The sequence below is a fragment of the Budorcas taxicolor genome, chromosome 11 (assembly GCF_023091745.1).
Source record: "Budorcas taxicolor isolate Tak-1 chromosome 11, Takin1.1, whole genome shotgun sequence".
NCBI classification, from domain to species: domain Eukaryota; kingdom Metazoa; phylum Chordata; class Mammalia; order Artiodactyla; family Bovidae; genus Budorcas; species Budorcas taxicolor.
The window spans coordinates 87,485,622-87,508,533 of NC_068920.1; the positions used below are offsets into that span (position 1 = coordinate 87,485,622).

Consider the following 22,912-nt stretch of genomic DNA (forward strand, 5'->3'; position numbering starts at 1 on the left):
ATGCAACAGAGTGGCACATTCTGAGAACGGGCTTGTTCGAGCTGCCAAAAATCACTATTAATATAAGGAGAAAAAAATGCTTAGAATTGAAAGGAAAGACAAGCACACTCATACTACCCAGATAATATGGTCAAAGGCCATAAAATAGTTCTAGACCTGAAAGCTTACTTCCATTTAAACATCACATGGACATTCCTGCTACCGGTTTACAGATGAAACTTTTACTCCTGGCTGCTCTTCTTCTGCCACTCACCTTTTGGCAGCTGGGGACCTATTCTCACCTTACACTTTTCCCTCTTCACTAGCTAAAACTAATGGTAAATGAATTGTGGGGCTGTCATCTCCCACCTTTCGTAAAGAAGTAGGGAAATCTGATCTGCTTTCTGATTTGCCAAGAGAAAACAACAACTCAAACACAGAAGGGGTGAAAATGGGTGATCATGAAATCTCTGAAATAGAGAAAATTGAGACAATGGCTTCCTCAAGTCCTCAGTTTTCCAATTTCTGGTTCAAGGCCTTAGGAAACTTGATCACGCTTTGTCCCTTGCATTCTTCGAAAGGCCCCTGCATCCTCTTTTCTGCTTAAGCTCATTAGAAGCATGATTCTATTACCTGTAAACAACTGTCATAGGTAGGGTTATTTTCATTTCTTTCTTTTACACAGATTATGAGATATGGGTGTGAAGCAGAGTTTCATAGAATAACTAAACCCGACTTCATTTTGCAAAACTTATTTCCATAGTTCAAGAGACTTCCTGTGCTTTGAAACCTTCCCCCTCCTTCCTACTCAGGGTCAGCTACTAGAGGTAGATCTCTGTCAACAGCAGAGATAGGCTGAGAAGCTAAGGCGAAGAGAAGGGAAGTGGGACACACCCACCTGCCCTTGTAGGTCTGCACTGGAACCAAGGGATCTGCATGTTAAGAAAGCCTTCAGGGTGAACCTGATGCAGCCTGTTTTAAATGTCTTTTAAAACAATGCCTTGTAGGTCTAAGTGAAAAAAAGAAAACGAAGGCATAGAAAGGAGCCTAATTATGCTGTTTTTCAATTTTGGACTGTTCAGGGATGAGAAGAAAGCTATGAGGCAACATTCTATTCCTTAATGAGTCAGAGAGAAGAAAAATCATAATTAAAAGTTACTGGCAATGTTCAACTAGTAGGTAATAGAAAAGGCAGCATGGGTAAAAAGAAGTTCCTCTAAAGAGAAAGGTAACACACAGACAATTACAGACTGAGAAGTGGTATTTCCCAGCAGAGGCACTGGACTCTAGAGCAGTTTTCTCCCAGCAGAGGAAGGAGCACTCGTCAGAATCACCATGCGTCAGACAATAAGGAGGGAGGCGATCCCCATCCACCCTGAGGGGGTACTGCTATGATTAAGTCTGAAATGTTCAGAGAGTGTGTGGGGGTGGACAAAACATTGGGAATCACTGTTTAATGAGTCACTCCTCAGGTCTTCTCTACCATCCTCAAAGCTAGTCAAAGAAACTGGAAGAAATATGATTTCTCCTATAGTAAGAAATATAATTATGGGAGCCCAAGTTGGAATTTGGATAGAAATTTCCTTTAAGAAGTTACTAGGCCTGGTTCATAGTATATTACAACATTACACTAAGAGCTAAATAGATGTACTAATATCCAATGACTTAATCACTTGCACTGCTTTTATGGGGCATTACAGTCCAAGTACAAAGCAAAAACTTACCAAGGAACTTAGGAGGGCCCAATCTGTTGAGGTGATCTGTCTACAGAATACATGTTCATGTTCACTAGAACACCATGGAAAGAAATCTACTTTCCTGAGGTCACAGCTTTTAACTGAAGAATTAATGACACTAAGCTATAATACCGAACAACGTACCCAAGAGCCAAAGCCTACAGGAACCACTGGCAAAAGTGACAAGGGAACTGAAAACTCCCAGGTCTCCCCTCAGTCAAAGAGAATCAAACTGAAGTGACAGAATAAGGCTGTGCATACCTGTACTATGTCCCAATTCATTTCCACCTCCTCAATATTACTGGTATCTGCCGGAAGCCTGACAGGCTGCCCATGAGGACACGTTTCAGTCTTCACTTTCTTCAAAGGAGACTGACCACATGTGAAGTCGTCTTTGTTCTCCTCCTCCTTGCACCCACCTTCCCACGTGGTGCTAGTGGACGGCATCTCTGTGCTATTATTTCTGCTCTCTAAGCTGCTGGCTTTGTTGCCTTCTTCATCAGTTTTCAGCTTTTTAGTCCTCCGAGCTGAAGGTGACTGAGCTGAATTTTTCCGTTTTGTCTTTGCTGTTTTCAGAGTCTGCCCAGTCTCCAATTTGTTTTTGTCTTCTAAATCAACATCGGCAATAGCGATAGAGTTATTCTAGCAAACCACAAAGAGAACAGATGAGAATTAGAAGATTGAAAAAAATCAATGGCCCTGGAATATTAGTTAGCAATGAAAAGGCACAAATTATTCACATAGACAGTAATTTGAAAGAATCTCAAGGAAACTGTTAAGTGGAAAGAAAAAGACAATCTCAAAAAGTTACATACTGTACAGCTGTATTTATAGAATATTCCTGGAAAAAATTAATGGTTACTTGGGGGTGGTCAGAGTTGGGGGTGGAAGTTGGGGGAGAGGTGGGTGTGGCTATAAAAGGTTAATCCTAGGGATCCTTGTGGTGATGGAATTGTTCTGTGGGGTGGATATAGAGACCTACACATAGGGTAATACTGCATAGAACTAAACCCACATATACACATACATGCATACAAATGAATACAAATAAAACCGGAGAAATCTAAGTAAGATCACTGGGATTTTATCAATGTGAATATCTTGGTTGTGATATTTAAACTATAGTTTTTCAAGATGTTACTATAGGAGGAAATTGGATAAAGGGTACATGATATCTTTCTGTATTATTTTTTACAACTGCATGTGAAATTACAATTATCTAGAAATAAAAGGTTTTTTTTTTTTTTTTAATGAGTAAAGGAAAGGTATACACCTGGCAGAAAAAACAAGATTTAACATCTGCAATCAAAAGTCAACCCTTTACGAGAGAAGAGTTACACAGGCTAATAAAACTCAACAGGCTACACCTGCTACCCGTTTTGCTGAAAGAAAACATGGCAGGACAGCATGGCAGTACCAGGCATTTTTTCTTCGTAGGAGCCTGCAGTGCAGTACACACAGGTGTCCAGGGGTTATTCTCTGGACCACCCACCTGCCGGGTGACAGCTCAGGAGCGAAGCAAGGACATTTGGCACTTGTTTTGACACTAGAGTGGGAAATAAAATACAGACCTTGCCCCATGGAATTTTCAATTTCACAAGCTAGCCTGTTTTCAGTTACCTGAGTGAAGCAGATGGCACAAACTCAAACAGAAGAACTCCCAATTAAATGTCAGTAAACATTCACTTTCCTCTCCTAGCAGATATTTTTTCCCAGCATTACTGACTACTGAAAATACTAGAAACTACAAACCACACCCTCATCCTAATGCCCACCCATCACCACCTAACCTGGAAATTATATACATTAAATAACCCTCTCAGTATTGCATTTGTAATTGGAACAAAATGGATAAGAATAGAGGTACAAAAATAGAATTTCCCCCGAAGTCCATAAAAGCTGATAATAACCTGATCAAATTGACATAGCTAAAGAAGGAATATGTAAATCATACAAGAGTTCTCAGGTCCAGAAGAACAGAAAAAGGAGATCTGTAAAAGGCAAATATGATCAGCATTCTACTGCTGTGCTAAGTCACTTCAGTCATGTCCGACTGTGTGACCCCATAGACGGCAGCCCACCAGGCTCCCCCGTCCCTGGGATTCTCCAGGCAAGAACACTGGAGTGGGTTGCCATTTCCTTCTCCAATGCATGAAAGTGAAAAGTCAAAGTGAAGTCGCTCAGTCGTGTCTGACTCTCAGCGACCCCATGGACTACAGCCTACCAGGCTCCTCCGTCCATGGGATTTTCCAGGCAGGAGTACTGGAGTGGGGTGCCATTCCCTTCTCCTGATCAGCATTCTAAGTAATGCACAAAGAAGAGAAAAAGTCAGAAAACAGATTTTGAATAATTTGATTCCAATGGTAAGACTGGTGTCTTGTGAGATAGATAAATCAGACTACCTTAGATTTATGCAGTTAAAACTAGTGTGACAAGCAGAGTACCTTGACCACATTAGGTATTCAATAAACCCCCAAAATTTATCTAATTCTCCTAATCTGAGCCCATGCTCATCAAGTAAATTTCTGATTATTTCTCTACTTACTTCATCTCTACTTACTTCATCTCTACTTACTTCATCTCTACTTCATCTCTAACTTCATCTCTTACTTCACTTCCATCTCTACCTTCTCTATTTACTTCAATGAGATGAGAGCGCTCCGATGAGAGACAGTGCTAGTCACAGGAACTTAACTCCTTGTGATGGTTATATCAAAACTATGCATTATTAAACCATCACTCTGGTCTTATGCAGGCTTCCCTGACAGCTCAGTTGGTAAAGAATCCACCTGCAATGAAGGAGACCCTGGTTCGATTCCTGGGTTGGGAAGATCCACTGCCGAAGGGATAGGCTACCCACTCCAGTATTCTTGGGCTTCCTTTATGGCTCAGCTGGTAAAGAATCTACCTGTAATGCGGGAGACCTGGGTTTGATCCCTGGGTTGGGAAGATCCCCTGGAGAAGGAAAGGCTACCCACTCCAGTATTCTGGCTTGGAGAATTCCATGGACTGTATAGTCAATGGGGTCGCAACGACTGAGCGACTTTCACTGGTCTTATACACTCTTATGACCATGGCTGGTATAAAAACACCCGAGATAGAATGGTTCCTGAAATGCTGAAAAAATTCATGTTCCTGACTTAGAAACCCAGTTCTATGACTTATTATCTGTGGTCCACGAGCAAGTCACTTAACATCTCTTGCCTTGGCTTTCTTGTCTATAAAACCAAGATAATTACAGCATCTGACAACAGGTTGTGAAGAATAAGTAAGATTATACAAGTGGACTGTTGAGCATGTTGCCTGGCTAAAGATAAGTAATCAAATATCTGCTGATACCACCATCATTATCATGGCTACTACACCCAAACCAATTACCAGGAGAGAGAAAAGGAAGTAACTGAAGAAATAAAGAAAAAGTAAAATGACTTAAAGCTGGGAAGTTCAAAATAAGAGAAAAACGGTATCTTCAAGTACTGGAGTCTTCAAGTAAATTTTATCTAATGTTTATCAGTGTTGCTCACAGACACAAGACCCTTTCAAGAGATCTGCAGGTTCACAACTATTTTCATAATAATGTCAAGGCACTTGACATTTCACTAATCGCATAAGAGCAATGGTAGCAAAAACCAAGACAGTGCACCAAGCCATACTAATAATCACTGTTCCCTTCACCGTCACACACTTGCAATAAAACAACTGTCACTTTCACTTAAGAATGAATCAGTATAAGTTATTAATTTTTAAATTTTCAGTCCCTGAAAACACACCTTTTTCGTATTTATGCTCTGTACTGAAATGTACGTAAAGCACAAATGTTCACATAAAGAACTGCTGCAGGCCAATGCATACTGATGTGCAGCGGTTGTCTCACAGTAAATCTGTGAACCAGTATTTTCCAAATGTTGTTTAGTTGCTAAGTCATATCCAACTCTTTGTGACCCCGTGGACTGTAGCCTGCCAGGCTCCTCTGTCCATGGGATTTCCCAGGCAAAAATGCTGGAGTGGGTTGCTATTTCCTTCTCCACAGGATCTTCCCAATGCAGGCACTGAACCCGCATCTCCTGCACTGGCAGGCTGATTCTTTACCACTGAGCCACCAGGGAAGCCTCATCATTTGTCTAATGACCAACACATGTTACAAGTTCATGCATGGGTAAAAGATCCATTCGAATAACACAGACCAACAGATTTTAATGTAACAGAATATAGTGTCGTTACAGATTCCACAAAGAAACCTTTTAGAAAGTACCACTTACTGAGTTTGGATATAGTATCAAATATCCACAATTATCTAAAAAAGCTATTACAACATCAACATCATATTACTTTTCCAAATACATAACCTGTGTAGAGGCTGGGATTTCTTTTTTATTTAAATTATCTTCTATCTTCTATATGTCAGACATTAAAGATAATTGCAAAAATGTAAAACAACATCATTTTTTCCATTAATTTTTGGTTGTTTTGAAAATATATACCTATTTTTCATTAAAACATGTTATTTGCATTAACATGAAATAGGTTTAATAATATTTTTAATCAATTATTTTCTCATTTTTAATTTCTAATATGGTATATATTTACAGATATAAACCACATAAGCAAAAGTCCCTTAGGGTCCTTAGTAAGTTCTAAGAGTGTAAAGAAGTCCAACAACCAAAAATTTTGAGAAAAGGTGAATCTAAGCATGTTTAGATCAAAATACAGATCAAAACCATATGGCAATCTTGCTCCATTTTTAAAGCTTCTAAGACTCTACAGCCTTCCCCAGTGACATACTCAAACTTAACAAGCCATGAAAATATTTTTTCTCCTTATATTTAACCTGAATCTTTGACAGACTGAATAATCATAGTACATTTTCTTTTGCCTTCATAGGTTTTTAAATCACTCATAACACTTCAAATGCTAATTAGGTAGCCTATGAGGTAAACCAAAAACTCCAGGAAGAATCTGACCATCCTTCTTTATACTGTCTCTGAAAGTTGTAAACTGTCTAAATCAAAAAAGTGATTCATTATCTTTACCAGTTGAATCAGTCAGTAGGCCTTGGCCTTGACAGCCTTATCTTGTACTGTGTGAGCTTGATAGCTAACTGGAAAGGGATATGGAGTCAAGGGAAGGCTTCTTTAAAACTAGATGTAAAAGAGCATTTTTATACTCAGAAACAATTGAGGAAGAAAAGCTGACAAGAGAAAAGAAAGGCGATAACAGAGGGAACAGAGACCCTACACGAGAGAGGATGAGATCATAAGCCCAAGAGGCAAACCCATCCTTGGTACGAGGAATGACACTTACTCCGTGGCAACAGGATAGAAGGTGAAAACAAATATGAGCAGATCATTATTTAACTGGTCATTATTATTTAATTGGTCTCAGCTTGGTCATGGGAAAACGAGAAACATCATATATTCTCAAATAAATAAAAGGCAATGGCATCAGCTGAGTGAGAGAAGGGAAAGGAACAAAGGAAGTTTAAGAGAAAAAAGTTGAAAATCAAACTTGGTGGAAAAAAACGGTAAGTCTACCAGGTATTTCTGATGCAAATCAAGGGTCTGAGGTTATGAATCTACTGTAGAACAAATCGGTTATGAATCTAATGTAAAACAAATCAAGTCATCGGTGAAGATGTTTTCTGCTCAGTGCAGGCAGAAGCTATGGCTCACCTAGTGCCTCAGTTTAAGTCAGCCACGTAGGATCAAATAAAAGAAGGACTGGAAAAGGTCAGGTTTCATTCCAATCCCAAAGAAAGGCAATGCCAAAGAATGCTCAAACTACCACACAGTTGCACTCACCTCACACGCTAGTAAAGTAATGCTTAAAATTCTCCAAGTCAGGCTTCAGCAATACGTGAACCATGAAATTCCACATGTTTAAGCTGGTTTTAGAAAAGGCAAAGAAACCAGAGATCAAATTGCCAATATCCTCTGGATCATGGAAACGGCAAGAGAGTTCCAGAAAAATATCTATTTCTGCTTTATTGACTATGCCAAAGCCTTTGACTGTGTGGATCACAATAAACTGTGGAAAATTCTGAAGGAGATGGGAATACCAGACCACCTGACCTGCCTCTTGAGAAACTTCTATGCAGGTCAGGAAGCAACAGTTAGAACTGGACATGGAACAACAGACTGGTTCCAAATAGGAAAAGGAGTACGTCAAGGCTGTATATTGTCACCCTGATTATTTAACTTGTATGCAGAGTACCTCATGAGAAACACTGGGCTGGAAGAAGCGCAAGCTGGAATCAAGATTGCCGGGAGAAGCAGCAATAACCTCAGATATGCAGATGACACCACCCTTATGGCAGAAAGTGAAGAGGAACTATAAAGTCTCTTGATAAAAGTGAAAGAGGAGAGTGAAAAAGTTGACTTAAAGCTCAACATTCAGAAAACGAAGATCACGGCATCCGGTCCCATCACTTCATGGGAAATAGATGGGGAAACAGTGGGAACAGTGTCAGACTTTATTGTTTTGGGCTCCAAAATCACTGCAGATGGTGACTGCAGCCATGAAATTAAAAGATGCTTATTCCTTGGAAGGAAAGTTATGACCAATCTAGATAGCATATTCAAAAGCAGAGACATTACTTTGCCAACAAAGGTCCATCTAGTCAAGGCTATGGTTTTTCCAGTGGTCATGTATGGATATGAGAGTTGAACTGTGAAGAAAGCTGAGTGCCAAAGAATTGATGCTTTTGAACTGTGGTGTTGGAGAAGACTCTTGAGAATCCCTCGGACTGCAAGGAGATCCAACCAGTCCATCCTAAAGGAGATCAGCCCTGGGTGTTCTTTGGAAGGAATGATGCTAAAGCTGAAACTCCACACCTCATGCGAAGAGTTGACTCATCGGAAAAGACTCTGATGCTGGGAGGGATTGGGGGCAGGAGGAGAAGGGGACGACAGAGGATGAGATGGCTGGAGGCATCATCGACTCAATGGACACAAGTTTGAGTGAACTCTGGGAATTGGTGATGGACAGGGAGGCCTGGCGTGCTGTGATTCATGGGACTGCAAAGAGTCGGACACAACTGAGCAACTGAACTGAACTGAACTGAAATAGTCTTACTATTTACTATTCAATAAAAAGTGATTATGTAATCTAGGCTAGATTAGGTAGGAAAAAATGGGGCTGATGGACAATGACAGAGCTCTAGAGTCAAAGGATTAGGTAGTGGATCTCAACTCTGACTATAGATAACAATCACATGAGGAGCTTTAAAAAAGTAATACCACTGGTACCAAGCTCACCTCCAGAATTCTTTGGAAAAGGGGGTCTAGGCATTGGCATTTTTTCCAAGCTCCCTAGGCTGAGAACTGCTAAGAAGTTGTGAAGAAACAGCAAACTTGTGGCAGTGAGGGCATCTGAGCAAGTAGAGTGGTAAGACAGGAAATGGTGAGCTGATGGTACAAAAGTGAGATAGACACAATAGAAATGTCAGAGGTAGCACAGCTTCTGGTCATGACAAGATTCAGGTTGAGACCATGAGACGGAGAGTGAAGGCAGAGAAGAAAAAGTCACTGGAGGTGTGGAGGTTAAAGAACTGGGAACACAAGGTACTAGAAGGCTCATCAAGTGGAGAGGGAAAGCAGTGAGAAAAATTACAGAAGATGGCAGAGAGGAAGACATGAAGCTGGAGCTAAATTCTTCAAATGAAGAGGAATGGCCAGTGGATTGGCAAAGTATAGCAATATGAAAAGGAAGAGACTGAATAATGATGGATTTTGTCTACGATGCTTGCTAGCAACAGATTTTAAAATTATTAAGACACTACCAATTCTAGCGCCACCCAAAATAGGATTTTCAATTATTTTGTTCATTGGTGGTTACATCAAGGCAAGATGAAAAACCAATGAAATGAAATCTTCTCAAATGCTCCATGTGTTTTGACTGAGCTAGAAAACTAACTCAATATCCCTTGAGATGCTTCCCATTGAATTCTCTCTTTCCGTTTAAAAAAAATATACATACATCAAGCATAACGGAAAGGATCAAAAAGTCGCCATGACAAGCGTTCTTAAGTTGTACACTCTTAAACTTTAAAACTTAGAGGATGGGCATGTGCATGTGTTCCTGAAGAGAAAGTTCATTGCTATAATCAAATTCTCAACGGGTTAGTGACCCCAAGACAAAGAACCACGCAACTAAGATATATTTCCTAATTAGACGGCCAGGCTACTTTTAAGTGTAGCTATGCCACCCTTTATAAAAAACCTCCAAACTCTTCTAACAAGTCAATACTTTCTTCAGTTCAACTCAGTTCAGTTGCTCAGTTGGGTCCAACTCTTTGCGACCCCATGGACTGAAACACGCCAGGCCTCCCTGTCCATAACCAATACCTGGAGTTTATGCAAACACATGTCTATTGAGTCGGTGATGCCAACCAACCATCTCATTCTCTGTCTTACCCTTCTCCTCCTGCCTTCAATCTTTCCCAGCATTAGGGCATTTTCAAAAGAGTCAGATCTTCATATCAGGTGGCCAAAGTATTAGTTTCAGCTTTAGCATCAGTCCTTCCAATGAATATATCAGGTGGGCCAAAATATTAGTTTCAGCTTTAGCATCAGTCCTTCCAATGAATATATCAGGTGGGCCAAAGTATTAGTTTCAGCTTTAGCATCAGTCCTTCCAATGAATATTTAGGACTGATTTCCTTTAGGATGGACTGGTTGGATCTCCTTGCTGTCCAAGGGACTCTCAAGAGTCTTCAACACCACAGTTCAAAAGCATCAATTCTTTGGCATGCAGCTTTCTTTATAGTCCAACTCTCACATCCATACATGACTACTGGAAAAACCAAAGGTTTGATAAGATAGACCTTTGTTGGCAAAGTAATGTCTCTGCTTTTTAATAAGCTGTCTAGGTTGGTCATAACTTTTCTTCCAAGGAGCAAGCGTCTTTTCATTTCATGGCTGCAGTCACCATTTGCAGTGATTTTGGAGTCCAAAACAATAAAGTCTGTCACTGTTTCCATTGTTTCCCCATCTATTTGCCATGAAGTGATGTGACCAGATGCCATGATCTTGATTTTCTGAATGCTGAGTTTTAAGCCAACTTTTTCACTCTCCTCTTTCACTTTCATCAAGAGGCTCTTTAGTTCTTCTTCACTTTCTGCCATAAGAGTGGTGTAATCTGCATATCTGAGGTTATTGATATTTCTCCCGGCAATCTTGATTCCAGCTTGTGCTTCTTCCAGCCCAGCATTTCTCATGATGTACTCTGCATATAAGCTAAATAAGCAGGGTGACAATATACAGCCTTGACGTACTCCTTTTCCTATTTCGAACCAGTCTGTTGTTCCATGTCCAGTTCTAACTGTTGCTTCCTGACCTGCATACAGATTTCTCAGGAGGCAGGTCAGGTGGTCTGGTATTCCCATCTCTTTCATAATTTTCCAGTTTATTGTGATCCACACAGTCAAAGGCTTTGGCATAGTCAACAAAGTAGAAATAGATGTTCTTCTGGAACTCTCTTGCTTTTTCAATGATCCAACAGATGTTGGCAATTTGATCTCTGGTTCCTCTGCCTTTTCTAAAACCAGCTTGAACATCTGGAAATTCACAGTTCACGTGCTATTGACACCTGGCTTGGAGAATTTTGAGTATTACTTTGCTACTGTGTAAGATGAGTGCAATTGTGCAGTAGTTTGAGCATTCTTTGGCATTGCCTTTCTTTGGGATTGGAATGAAGACTGACCTTTTCCAGTTGTGGCCACTGCTGAGTTTTCCAAATTTGCTGGCATATTGAGTGCAGCACTTTCACAGGATCATCTTTTAGGTTTTGAAATATCTCAACTGGAATTCCATCACCTCCACTAGCTTTGTTCGTAGTGATGCTTCCTAAGGCCCACTTGACTTTGCATTCCAGGATGTCTGGCTATAGGTGAGTGATCACACCATCGTGATTATCTGGGTCATGAAGATCTTTTTTGTATAGTTCTTCTGTGTATTCTTGCCATCTCTTCTTAATATCTTCTGCTTTTGTTAGGTCCATACCATTTCTGTCCTTTATTGTGCCCATCTTTGCATGAAAAGTTCCCTTGGTATCTCTAATTTTCTTGAAGTGATCTCTAGTCTTTCCCATTCTATTGTTTTCCTCTATTTCTTTGCATTGATCAATGAGGAAGGCTTTCTTATCTCTCTTTGATATTCTTTAAAATTCTGTATTCAAATGGGTATATCTTTCCTTTTCTCCTTTGCTTTTCACTTCTCTTCTTTTCATGGCTGTTTGTAAGGCCTGGTCAGACAACCATTTTGCCTTTTTCCATTTCTTTTTCTTGGGGATGGTCTTGATCACTGCCTCCTATACAATGTCACAAACCTCTGTCCATACTTCTTCAGGCACTCTGTCTATCAGATCTAATCCCTTGAATCTATTTATCACTTCCACTGTATAGTCGTTCAGTTCAGTTGCTCAGTCGTGTCTGATTTTTTGCGAACCCATGAATTGCAGCATGCCAGGCCTCCCTGTCCATCACCATCTCCTGGAGTTCACTCAAACTCACGTCCATCGAGTCGGTGATGCCATCCAGCCATCTCATCCTGGGTCGTCCCCTTCTCCTCCTGCCCTCAATCCCTCCCAGCATCAGAGTCTTTTCCAATGAGTCAACTCTTTGCATGAGGTGGCCAAGTACTGGAGTTTCAGCTTTAGCATCAGTCCTTCCAAAGAACACCCAGGGCTGATCTCCTTTACAATGGACTGTTGGATCTTCTTGCAGTCCAGGGGACTCTCAAGAGTCTTCTCCAACACCACAGTTCAAAAGCATCAATTCTTTGGCGCTCAGCTTTCCTCATAGTTCATCTCTCACATCCATACATGACCAAAACCATATGGTTTGGAAACCATATGGAAAACCATATGGAAAAACCATAGCCTTGACTAAACGGACCTTTGTTGGCAAAGTAATGTCTCTGCTTTTGAGTATACTATCTAGGTTGGTCATAACTTTTCTTCCAAGGATAGTAGTAAGGGATTTGATTTAGGTCAGACCTGAATGGTCTAGTGGTTTTCCCTACTTTCTTCAATTTAAGTCTGAATTTGGCAATAAGGAGTTCATGATCTGAGCCACAGTCAGCTCCCGGTCTTGTTTTTGCTGACTGTATAGAGCATCTCCATCTTTGGCTGCTAATATAATCAATCTGATTTCAGTGTTGACCATCTGGTGATGCCCATGTGTAAAGTCTTCTCTTGTGTTGTTGGAAGAGGGTGTTTGCCATGATCAGTGCGTTCTCTTGGCAAAACTGTTAGCCTCTGCCCTGCTTCATTCTGTACTCCAAAGCCAAATTTGCCTGTTACTGCAGGTGTTTCTCAACTTCCTACTTTTGCATTCCAGTCCCCTATAGCAAAAAGGACATTTTTGGGTGTTAGTTCTCGAAGGTCTTGTAGGTTTTCATAGAACTGTTCAACTTTAGCTTCTTCAGCATTATTGGTCGGGGCATAGACTTGGATTACTGTGACACTGAATGGTTTGCCTTAGAAATGAACAGAGATCATTCTGTCATTTTCGAGACTGTATCTAAGTACTGAATTTCGGAGTCTTTTGTTGACCATGATGGCTACTCCATTTCTTCTAAGGGATTCTTGCCCACAGTAGTAGATATCATGGTCATCTGAGTTAAATTCACCCATTCCAGTCCATTTTAGTTTGCTGATTCCTAAAATGTCTATGATTACTCTTGCCATCTCCTGTTTGACCTCTTCCAATTTGCCTTGATTCATGTGGGCTGCCGTCTATGGGGTCGCACAGATCAGACACTACTGAAGCAACTTAGCAGGAGCAGTAGCATGTACCTGACATTCCAGGTTTCCATACAATATTGCTCTTTACAGCATGGGACTTTACTTCCATCACCAGTCACATTCACAACTGGGTGTTGTGTTTGCTTCGGCTCTGTCTCTTCATTCTTTCTGGAGTTAGTTCTCCATCAATCTCGGTAGCATACTGGGCACCTACTGACCTAGGGAGTTCATCTTTCAGTGGCCTATCTTTTTGCCTTTTCAGACTGTTCATGGGGTTCTCAAGGCAAGAATACTGAAGCGCTTTGCCATTCCCTTCTCCAGTGGACCATGTTTTGTCAGAACTCTCCACCATGACCCATCTGTCTTGGGTGGCCCTACACAGCATGGCTCATAGTTTCATTGAGTTAGACAAGGCTGTGGTCCATGTCATCAGACTGGTCAATTTTCTGTGATTGTGGTTTTCTTAGCTATAGGTAAAACCTACTCACCTACCCACTAAAAGTGTGTTAGTGAAAAGTTTGCCTGTAAAGATGAAGAAACAGAGGTACTGGCTGATAGGAGAAAAGATCAATTCAAAAGCCTGATAGAAGGGCACAGCAAGGTGCAATGTAATTCTCCCTCTATCCACAATAAATGAGTCCTGGGGAAGTCAGGCATTCACTGCATATTAAAAGAGTTATTGTTTTAAATGAACTAGGGAAGCTGTTATTTTTAGAAATACCACAGGGAATGATTTTTAGAAATGCATAATTCTTTTGATACTGCAACAAAGCCTATAATTTATTGTTGTTGGTGTCTTTTAATCCATATTGGTGCAGATACAGTGTTTGCTTATGGCAAGACAGACATATGTGCCAGGTGATAAATTTTCTTCTTCCTCCAATGTGATAGATCTGATGGTAAATACTATTAAGACCCCCGGCAGAGGACACCACTGTTCCGCAGTTTATGCCATTTACCTGGTTTTTCCTAGTCCATATAAGGAGAAAGTAGCATCACTAATTAAGAAGACACTGCAGGGGGCTCAGCCGCAATAAACATGTGTCTGCCCTCCAAAAAAAAAGACACTGCAGGGTTCCCTCCATCCAGCTAAAGTACCTACCAGCTCCTCCTTGACAGCCATGTCTTCTGAGCCATCGCTGATCTGCAGCGTGTTCTTCACTCGTGGTACTCTCTTTGGTTTGGATACCTTGGAAACAGGTAGCTTACGGCTTCTGGGGACTTTCTTTTGGGGTTCCCAGGCACTGTCCTCCTTATCATCTTCAGAGGCAGATGATCTGGGAGTAAAACGACAAAAATTTTCAGGAAACGGAAGCCAAATGCTAAAGGTTTCTGAAAAAGAGACATATGCTTCTTGAAAAAAAAAAAGAAGGTAGGTGTTTAAAATAAAATGTAGTGATGTGAATTCAGACTATGAACTGAACCAAGAAATTTGACCAGAAATACCCTCACAGGTATAAATAAATAAATAAATAAATATAAATAAATAAATCACAGGTCTCCCTTCATTTTCCTCTTACCTAACCAATATACACAACCATATACTCAAGACATAGGAAATCATTTATTACCTTAAGTAGTAAATAGTAAATGGGTCATGTCACACCATAGTCATGGTGAGGTTTTCCATTTTTAAACAATATCTAAAGACATTTTTGATTGTTACTACTCAGGTCGGGGAGGGGGAATATAACCAAGTAATGGGTAGAGACCAGGGATGCTGCTAAAGATCCTACAAAGACAGTTCCTATATCAAAGAATTATCTGGTCAATAGTGCTAAAGTTGAGAAACTGTGCTCTAAATAAACATAAAAAACTCCTCTACTCCCATGGATCGTATATTCTAGTACAAATATTATGTTATATACTTAGTTGGTCACTTTCTCCTTGTTCAACAGTATATCATCAACACCTAAACAGAGCCTGGAACACAGCTCTGTTCAATAAATACAGTGAGTTCAATAGATATTTGTTGCATGAATGAATGAAAAAACAAAGCTTTCTTCCAAAAACAATGACTTCTTAAGTTAGTAAATGACAGAATGCATATCCCTAAAATGTACATCATTCTCCCACGCCATATAAAACAAGTATGCTTACAACTCAGAGAAGGAAGAGAATTCATCTTTGGATATCACAGTCTGGACCTTTGCTTTTGCTCTTCTTGGCAATGATGACATCTGGAAGAACTATAACATGAAATCACCATGATTTAAATCCCCTGAATGACTGATAGCTTATTTTGTCTACAAAATGATGTGCCATTGAAAACTAACACTCCAATAGCTCTTCTGCTAGAAAATGCCATAGGAGGAAAAAAATGACAATCATTCACAAGCCTGAACACTTGTTTTCCCTTCTATGGCTGCCAATTATAACGGCAGCTAACAGCCTTCCAATAACTTCAAAAGCCTGGTGAGTGTGGGCCATCTTTGGAAAAATGAAAGTCCTATAGGGTGAGAACTCTTAATTTTTTTTTTTCAGAATTATAGGCTTGCATATACTCGAAGTATTATTTGATAACTTATCAGTCAGCAAATAATAAAGTCCTTTATTAAACTGTATCTCAAAGACAAGAAATGTCTTCCCTCTTCTTTATCTTCTTAAGAGTACAGTTGATGCCGATCTACAAAGCTGACAGTCAATTCCATGATGCTGATTGACTAAGCAGCCAGGTTGTTCCCAAAACAAGATAATCTAGTCCCTTATTATAAAATTTCACAATATTTAAGTAGGATAATAAATCACAAATGCCACTAGAAAGTATTTCCGAAATTCAAAGGCCCAGCTCTAAATGGAAAAAAAAAAAGAGTCAAACAGCCAGAGATGTCATACAATACACAAATTTTGCTTTAGCTGATAATTTTACTACCTAAAGAACGTATGTCAAACCTAAAAACTACACTGGACTCTACCATGCTTGTAAATCTTTCAACAAGTTCCTAAACGAAGCCTACATTATAATGCCTCTGTTCTAATTTCTTCTGGGAGAAGGAACACCTCCCAGAAATACCAAAGGGGTTGTCACAAAAAAAGGGAACACATCCTCCTGGCAGCTACCCCTCAACTCAGTACAGTGGGTACAGAAATACTGGACAGGAAAGCACCCCGAGGGAACCAGAACAAACGGAAGTAGACAGAAAATACTTCCATCTTCTCCTTCACCCCCTTTTTGGAATTTTATGTTTCTCAAGGCCATCATTCCTTAAAATAAGTGCTCCTTGATACTGATCATAACGGAATAGATAACTTGTGATTTCTGTGTTGAATGTATTGTACCACAACACAGAAACAGAGGAAGTCAGCGTATGATACGGTGGCATTTCAAACCAGGACAGAAATGAATTATTCAAGAAGTAGTATTACGACAACCAGCTATCTTCTGCAGTAAAACAAGTGTTTAATTCTTGCTTCCACACCATGAACTAAAAATACATTCCACACTGATGACATAAAGGTACCAAATTAAAAAAAAAAAAACTACAGTACTACAAAAAGTAATATTTTCATAACTTTGAGTGGAGATGGGAGAATAAAGCTTTTTCTAGGCATGACTCAAAATTCCAAAAGCCTAAAAGATTAGCAGATTTTACTATGTAAAAATTAAACCCCCAAGTCAGCAGTGGGAGCATTTCAGAACCAAACCAATTTTCTCTCCTGCTGCTAAGTCGCTTCAGTCGTGTCCGACTCTGTGCGACCCCATAGACGGCAGCCCACCAGGCTCCCCCGTTCCTGGGATTCTCCAGGCAAGAGTACTGGAGTGGGTTGCCATTGCCTTTTCCGAATTTTCTCTGCAGTATCCTCCAAAAAAACCACAGGACACAGTATCTGATACCTCAGAACTAAGGGTAAAGTAAGAGCTGGGTGTATGCTGTCTGAGGCAAAGGAATGTCTCCACAAGTTCTACTCTGCTTCATGAATGTAACAAACGCCACAGGAAAGTCTGGAGGTTTCTTCTCCGGAGAAGGTAAAACAGAGTCTCTAAACTAGGGGATACTAAGTACAGCTGTTGGTAGGGGAATCATACAGAGATTCCCAGTCCCCTTCTCCCACTGTGCTCCCAAAAGACCCGCCAGACAGATTCCTACCATCTAGGGAGTAGTGTATAAAGACTTCCTTGTGAACCTGACCCGCCCAAGAATAAAAAGCTAAAGATACTAAGCTTCCCACAAACAACTTAACCAGATCAGTGTGCCCCTAGGCACAGAGCTGAGGATCCAGCAGGTTCTGCCCGGGACATGATCTGAGAGTCAAAAGAGCGCTTCCTACCCCACCTCCGCTCATTTGAGGTATGAAAACCATCTAGGTCTACCTGGCTTTCCCACAACTGCGCTTATGTACTAAGTGCTGAAATTTGACTGAGAAGACGCGCCAGGTGACACGCAGCAGCTAGGATGGGTTTTCCGAGGGGGTAGGGTATGGGATACCGCAGTAATATGTAATGAAACTCCTCACTTTAAAAACGGATGTTATTCCCCTAGTGATCGCTCAGAACTTTTTTAATGGTCCCAAAAATATCGGAGCCCGGGCACCTGGCTCCAGCGAGCCCGCAGGAAGCCCGCGAAGGCGGACGTTCGGCTCACCTTCCCGCCCGGCGTCTCAGAAGCTCCGTGATTCTGTGTGCTAGGCAACATCTTCCGGTTCCCGCCGGAAGTTTTTCAAACGCCGGAAGTCCCGCCTGGCTCCCCCCGGACTCGCCGCTTAGGCGCTCATCTCCCAGAATGGGGCGGAGCCACGGTGAACGGAGGCGAGGCTAGAGCGAGGGTCTCACTGAAGCTCTGGGGTGGGACCCCTTTCAGGGCTGGGGGCGGGGCTCGGCTTACCCGAACCCGTCGGAGGTGGGGCCCGAGGTGTTTGGAAAGGCCAACCCACCTCCCTTTCTTATTTCTCCTACTCTTACTCCGCTTTGTTTTTATTTTCTTCTCTCCTCTTTTAAATTTTTTTCAATTATGTTTCTGTTTATTGCATTGTCATTTTCAATGGAAAAATGAAAGTTTTAGTCTTTCTAACGTGAATGTTAAATATCGGTAATTAACTTTCCTAAGGGTGTTTCTTAAACCCGGAGATAAGGGTTTGCTATAACCTTACGGGCATATCCAAATTTTCCCTCTTCTGATAAGCTCTCAAAGGTCCGTCTTTGCCAACAAAGGTCCGTCAAGTCAAAGCCATGGTTTTTCCAGTAGTCATGTAAGGGTGTGAGAGTTGGACTGTAAACAAAGCTGCGCCCCCAAAGAATTGATGCTTTTAAACTGTGGTGTTGGAGGAGACTTTTGAGAGTCCCTTGGACTGCGAGGAGATCCAACCAGCCCATCCTAAAGGAAATCAGTCCTAAATATTCATTGGAAGGACTGATGCTGAAGCTGAAACTCCAATATTTTGGCCACCTGATGTGAAGAACTAACTTATTTGAAAACACTCTGATTTTGGGAAAGATTGAAGGCGGAAGGAGAAGGGGATGAAAGAAGATGAGGTGGTTGGATGGCAATACCAACTCAATGGACATGAGTTTGAGTAAACTCTGGGAGTTCGTGATGGACAGGAGGCCTGGCGTGTTGCAGTCCATGGGGTCGCAAAGAGTTGGACACGAGTGAGCATCTGAACTGAACTGAATGGAATGGATAAGCCCTCACAGGGTCCTTGAGGTTTATGGGAGGGTTTAGCCCTGATGGGGCATTCCTGGTAGCTCAGACGCTGAAGAATCTGCCTGCAATTCAGGAAACCTGGGTTGGATCCCTGGTTTGGGAAGATCCTCTGGAGAAGGGAATGGCTACCCACTCCAGTATTCTTGTGGCAGGCTATAGTCCATGGGCTTGAAAAGAGTCAGACACTACTGAACAACTAACACACTTTAGATCTAGCATCATTACTCTCTTACTTAGGTATCTTAGGCAGCTTAGGGGAGACACCTATCAAGATGGTAGAATGGTCAGTGAGAGCACCTCTTCCCACAAGTACATCAAAAAAACATCAAGGAAAAGAAAAATACATCTAAGATTCCCCTGGTGGTCCACTGGTTAAGAATCTGCCTGAATGCAGCAGACACAGGTTCAGTCCCTGACTAGTAAAGATTCCGCATGCAGCTAAGCTGCAGTGCCACAACTACTGAAGCGCTTACACTTTAGAGACTATGCTCCGCAACAGGAGAAGTCACTGTAATGAGAAGCCTGTGCACATTAACTTGAGAGTAGCCACTGCTGGAGGCAACTAGAGAACCCATGCTCAGCAATAAAGACCCAGCACAGCCAAAAATAAATAAGTTAAAAAAAATTTTTTTTAATGTGTGTGCTCAGTCATGTCTGACACTTTGTGACCCCATGGACTATAGCCAGGCTTTTCTGTCCATGGAATTTTCCAGGAAAGAGTACTGGAGTAGATTATCATTTCCTACTCCAGGGGATCTTCCTGACCAAGGGATTGAACCCGCATAGCTGCATTGGCAGACGAATTCTTTACCAGTGCACTACCTGGGAAGCCCAAATACATCTATAGCTGGAATAGTTCTCACAGAATACCTACTGACGCAATAATTCAAACAGCCAAAATTGAAAGAAAGATCTCCACATGACCAGGTAGGACAAAAAGGGAAAAAAAAGAGGAATCCCAGGTACACTGCCAGGCACACCAATTTGGAAACTCAGTTTACTGAAGAACTTTCTAGTGTTCTGGACAAATGCTTTATGTCTCTGGATTTTTTTTCCCCACAGTCTACCCCTCTATCTCACTCCTTACCTGATAAGGTACCCTGCACATATGAGGGGTGAGTACTCATGAATTAATTTACTTGAAGCAAAGGCAGGTCCTAGTTATGTAACTTTCTTGGGCGAGATAGAAAAATCCCTTTCATTTTTAGATTCTTGAAAAGTGCTGTGTGTTAAGTCCTGATAACCTAGTGTCCTAGGTGAGATGTCCTCCAGATCCACCAGCTTCATTCCCTTCCCACAAAACACAAAAACAGCTCCTGGTTTTTATTTTGATGAGGCCAAGTATCTTAACCCCACTTCTATACTCTAAGCCCCACTTCTTTTTATTAACTGAATTTAAAAGTTTTTATAAAGGCCTCCCAAGAAATTCTTATTTCATCTTACCTTGAATATATTTTCTCATAATTAGTCCTCATTAGAAATGAAAAATGACGTTTTTGGTTGTTGTTGTTGTTGTTGTATTTTTTTTACTAGGTACATTAAACTCTAAGTGCACAGAAAGAGCCCAAGAACTTAGACTGTAAAATTAGGGAAATAAGACTGCTCTTAGTCTAAATTAGAATTAAGCAAATCAAAAGCCCAGGGATTTGTCTTAGAAGACTCTAAGAGCGACCTTCCATGCTACTCACTGATTTCTAGCAATTCTAACATATTGAAGAGCTGAGCAAGCTTCAGATCCTTTGGGTGCTAAGTGAACATAATTTTTATTGGATAATTTTTGCAATGGGGAGGAAAACAGGACTCTAACATTATTCAGGGCCATTCTTCTATATCTAAGATACTGGGCAGTAAGGATCCATTTCTGAGATTGATTAGGGATTTTTTTTTCTTAATTTGAAGCCCTAGGTTGCCTTTTATAATAGTTCCAGGAGATCTGGAACTCTGCTACAATTACAGTGGGTTCCACAATTTCTAATTTAAAAGACTACTAGAGCACACATTACAGTTTAGATTTTGGGGAAGTGAAACCAGGTCATAATCAACAACAACAATTTCCTATTTATCAGTCACCTAATTTTGATGTTGAATTGTGCTACACAGGTTTAAGGTAAGGGTAAATCAAGCTGAATCAATATTCTACAAAATCTTTTGACATAAGTTCTGCCCTGAAGGAATTTTCAAACAAAGCTGAGGACTAGATATAGTCGCAAGAGACTACAGACAAGACAATCTAGATTCAAGGGCTAGGTTGTGCATGGTAGTAGCCACATAATCAGTGAGAACAAAAGTAGGGCTTGGCCCCCACGGTGTTGGACCTTGACTCGCCTCTCCTCCACCAGGGATATTAGTCTTTCAGCTGGGAAAGAAAAAAGATTACTAAGTTAAAGTAAATAACCTGGTAAAGTTTTAGATATCAGACATCAGCCATATGGGGCAAATAAAAGCTAGGGCAGAATCCTCTAAAATTAATGTAGGTGTTGACTTACTCCAAAGGCAAATAAGACAGTCCAGAACATATTTCCCTTGGAATTTTGCAAGAAAGCCACTTACACTAAAAGCTGTCAAGGGAAATTTGTAATCACTAAGTATAAACCAGACTCCACTGCAAAAACTGCTTTTTCTAAGACCTTGCCCAGTGTGTTGTTTAACTTTGGATCTTAAGTGCTGAATTCCAAGAAATTCGTGGATTTAGTTTCACAGCCTGGAATAATCTGAACACCCACCTGAGAATAATGCAGTAGAGTTTAGGAGTAATTAAAACATGTCTTGGGTTTTCTTGGAGGTTGTTTATTTTCTTGTTCCAAAGCAAATGGCTCGTCGTATGATATTCATTGGTATGCATTACTGTAATAATAACAGTAATAACTTACAGTTATTCCTCATCTACCATGTTCCAGGCACTAAGTTTATACTTTTACATTATGTGTGTATTTTATTAACATATCAGCTCAATGAGATGTTGCTATTATCCTCTTTTTATAAAATAAGAAGGCCAAGGTATGGTAAGTTACATAACTTTTCTAAAGTCATGTCAACTATTAAATTGCAGATCTGGAATTCAAAACCAGTGATCTGCCATACTCCTATCCAGTACTCTTCATTATAGATATCCAAATATTATCACCAACTTGAAGCAAAGGTCTTTTCTTTCTCCATTATGGTGGCCAGTATAAGACTCAGAATCTTTGAGATACTCAAGAACCACTGAATCTCTAAATGCACTAAATGAATTACTATCTTCCCACCTAAAATAGAACAAAGCCATTCTCCCTATTAACTTCAAACTAATTTAAGTTCCATGAGAAAAAAAAATTTTAATATAGATGCAACGGTTTCACCCACTAAATTGTAAGATACTTGGATCTAAGTCCTGGAACTAAGTCTTAGTCATTTTGGTCTCCCTCTCTCCATTTTCTCCCTCCACTGACACAAGATTTAATAATATTGACAAATACTAGGTACTCAATAAAACAGTAGACTAGCTCTTGGTCTCAAGAATGTGCCTGGAATAAATAAAAACCCTTCCTATTACTAGAAAAGTAGTCTAAAGTTCCTGCAACACTGAAAGTGGGTTACCATTTTAAAAATCAGGTGTACTTTTGGATTTTGTTACTTAGAGCCAGTCACCCAACAAAATCAAAAAAAGGGACTGTTTCAGATTAGAGGATGTACAAATTGAAACTGAGCTTTATTTCATAAATTTGTGTGTTGCTTCCTGCCCATCCACTCTCCCACTGTCAGAAGTTCTCATTTCTAAACACTAAAACTAACCGGATTCAGGACTTTCCTGGTAGTCCAGGGGCTAAGACTCTG

At 40.6% G+C, this 22,912-nt stretch overlaps 1 protein-coding gene across 1 annotated transcript in view; it reads right to left on the minus strand.

Moving 5' to 3' along the window:
- The window catches only part of SRBD1 (S1 RNA binding domain 1), a 227,955-nt gene extending 209,864 nt beyond the window's left edge, over nt 1-18,091 (minus strand). The window contains exons 1-4 of the mRNA XM_052648428.1: nt 18,041-18,091; nt 15,558-15,637; nt 14,560-14,734; nt 1,977-2,357 (exon numbers count right to left, since the gene is read on the minus strand). Coding sequence (XP_052504388.1) covers nt 1,977-2,357; nt 14,560-14,734; nt 15,558-15,637; nt 18,041-18,091 — 687 coding nt within the window. The remainder of the gene's footprint in view (nt 1-1,976; nt 2,358-14,559; nt 14,735-15,557; nt 15,638-18,040) is intronic.
- Nucleotides 18,092-22,912: the final 4,821 nt, after the last annotated feature.